Source organism: Jatropha curcas, chromosome 1, assembly GCF_041381405.1.
Source record: "Jatropha curcas cultivar XTBG-Jc1 chromosome 1, XTBG_Jcur_1.0, whole genome shotgun sequence".
Classification (NCBI taxonomy): Eukaryota; Viridiplantae; Streptophyta; class Magnoliopsida; order Malpighiales; family Euphorbiaceae; genus Jatropha; species Jatropha curcas.
Genome location: NC_143151.1, coordinates 12,033,916 through 12,036,250, shown reverse-complemented (window position 1 = coordinate 12,036,250; position 2,335 = coordinate 12,033,916). Strand labels below are relative to the sequence as shown.

General features: G+C 38.5%; 1 protein-coding gene and 1 non-coding gene across 2 annotated transcripts; one reads left to right on the top strand and one right to left on the bottom strand.

The window, feature by feature from the left end:
- Positions 1–219: 219 nt before the first annotated feature.
- On the bottom strand, positions 220–1,962 carry LOC149499016 (uncharacterized). The gene has a single exon (XM_089721655.1). The coding sequence runs from the start codon at positions 1,960–1,962 to the stop codon at positions 220–222; it is 1,743 nt and encodes a 580-aa protein (XP_089577781.1).
- On the top strand, positions 1,469–1,575 carry LOC149499017 (small nucleolar RNA R71). Its single transcript, XR_016319080.1, has one exon. It is a non-coding gene; the product is annotated as a small nucleolar RNA R71 (small nucleolar RNA).
- Positions 1,963–2,335: the final 373 nt, after the last annotated feature.

Sequence of the window (2,335 nt, the reverse complement as noted above, 5' to 3'; positions counted from 1 at the left end):
GTGGCCGGTGTGGACACCGTGCCTCGCTCCGGGGGCCTTTTTGGGAGTTCCGGACCTCCGAAAAATATTTCGAGACCTGTTCTGCGATCCTCACGACATTCCGGACGTTTTAAGTACCATATTGACATATTTTCAGTGAACTTCCGAAATAGCCTCTGGTCCGGCCGGACTGTTTGCAGTCCGGGAAAACAGGCTTTCTGAGCCTCAAAATTTGGGTATTCACACTAATTTGCATGGTATAGTGAAACTCCTTGGATCTTTGAGTTTAGTAGGTAACTTACTTGAGATTATGGAGCTACAATCCTCAGTTAGAGTGACTGTCGACACATCTTCCCAACTCCGTTTCTTTGAGATCAAATCTTTAAGGAACTTACCGTAGTTTGGAATTTGTGTGATAGCTTCCATGAGCGACATGCTGATATGCAAATTTTTCAGTTTATCAATAAAATTTAAGAACTGCTTATCTTGCTCCTGCTTCTTGAGCCTTTGCGGAAAAGGGGGCCTAGATTGATATGTTTTATCATTGTCCTTCCCCTTATTTTTTCCTGTTTCTTGTCCTCTTAATCCTGCACTATTTACTTCAATGCTCGGTTCACAAACCGGCTCCACAATTGCATTATTCAAAACATTAACATCAGTACCCGAAGGAACTATTTTATCTACTATTTTTCCACTTCGTAAGGCAATGGCACTTATATTCTCCCTAGGATTCTTTTCTGTATTACTAGGAAGATTTCCCACTTCACGTGAGGAAATGGCACTTGCAAGCTGCCCTACTTGTACCTCCAAATTATGTATGGATGATGAATGATTTTTGAATAACTTGTCAAACTTTGATTCTAACCATTTAAAACTATCATCTTGACTACTCATCTTTTGGTTGAATCCCTCTAGAAATTTATCAAGTTTATTAGTCAATTGTCCCAGCCTATCTTGAGATTGACTAACCTGATTGCCCCTTTCCTGATTATCATGATTTCTCCAAAAGGAATTATGATAATTACGATTTTCAGTATTATAAGTATGTGAGTACGGACCACGAACTTGTCCTTGGACATAATTAACTTGCTCCTCCATACCCGGATGCTTATAATTACATTCATTTGACACATGCCCATTTTGACCGCAATTGTCACAAATAAGAGGTGTTGATTTACTTATGTTTAAGTTATCAATTTTATAAGACAAAGCAGAAATTTGTGCTTGCATCATGGTTAAAGGATCTAATTCATGCACTTTCTTTACTGAATTCTTTGAAGAAGATGAAGACTCATTATTAGTAGTAGAATGACTTACCTGAGCCCTTTCAGTTGGCCATATGCTATTATTGTTGGCCATCTCTTCTAGTAGCTCAATTGCGTCATTAGTAGTCTTCTTCATTAATGATCCTCTTGCCATGGCATCTATAGTTCCTCTTGTAGAAGGTGTCACCCCATTGTAGAAGGTTTGAATCAATATATTTTGGGGAAGGCCATGGTGTGGGCAAACTCGTTGGAGCTCTTTATAGCGATCCCATGCCTCATATAGGGACTCATTTTCATGCTGGGTAAATGAGGTTATTTCTTTGATAATCCTAGCGGTTTTTGCTAGTGGGAAATACTTTGATAGGAAGGCTTGGGCTAGTTCTTCCCAGGTAGTGATAGAGTTTGGTGGTAATGAATTCAACCAAGCTTTTGCCTTGTCTTTCAATGTGAAAGGAAATAGACATAACTTGATGGCATCTGCTGGTACCGAATTCATCTTGAATGTATCACAGATTTCAAGAAAACTGGCTATATGCGAGTTAGGATCCTCATTTGGTAATTCGTAGAACTGAACACTATTTTGGAGCATTTGTAATAAAGCTAGTTTAATCTCAAACTGGTTAGCATTTACCGGTGGACGTACTACTCCCTTTTGTGAACCATTTAAACTTGGAGTCACAAAGTCCATCAACCTCTGTGGTGGATATCCATCACCCATGATTCTTGAATTTCTTCTTTTCTTCTTCTTTTTTTGTTGTGAAAGAAATTGTTCAATCTCAGGTTGATAATCCTCCAATTCACTATTTGAAGATTTGGTACTTGGCATATGAGTTATGTAAACTATGTGTTCCTGCAAAATTTTGAATCAACTATAAGTATGTATCTTAATTAAAATAACATGCAAATCACATATAAGAATATTTCGTTAAATGACAGAACACCGTTCCCCGGCAACGGCGCCAAAAACTTGTTGCGTCTCTTTTGAGTTCCCGCAAGTATACGGATCGCAACATAGTAATAAAAGATCGATCCCACGAAGAACGGGTTGAGTCCACTTGCTACTTTATTCTTAATGATGTGTTTACAGAAAT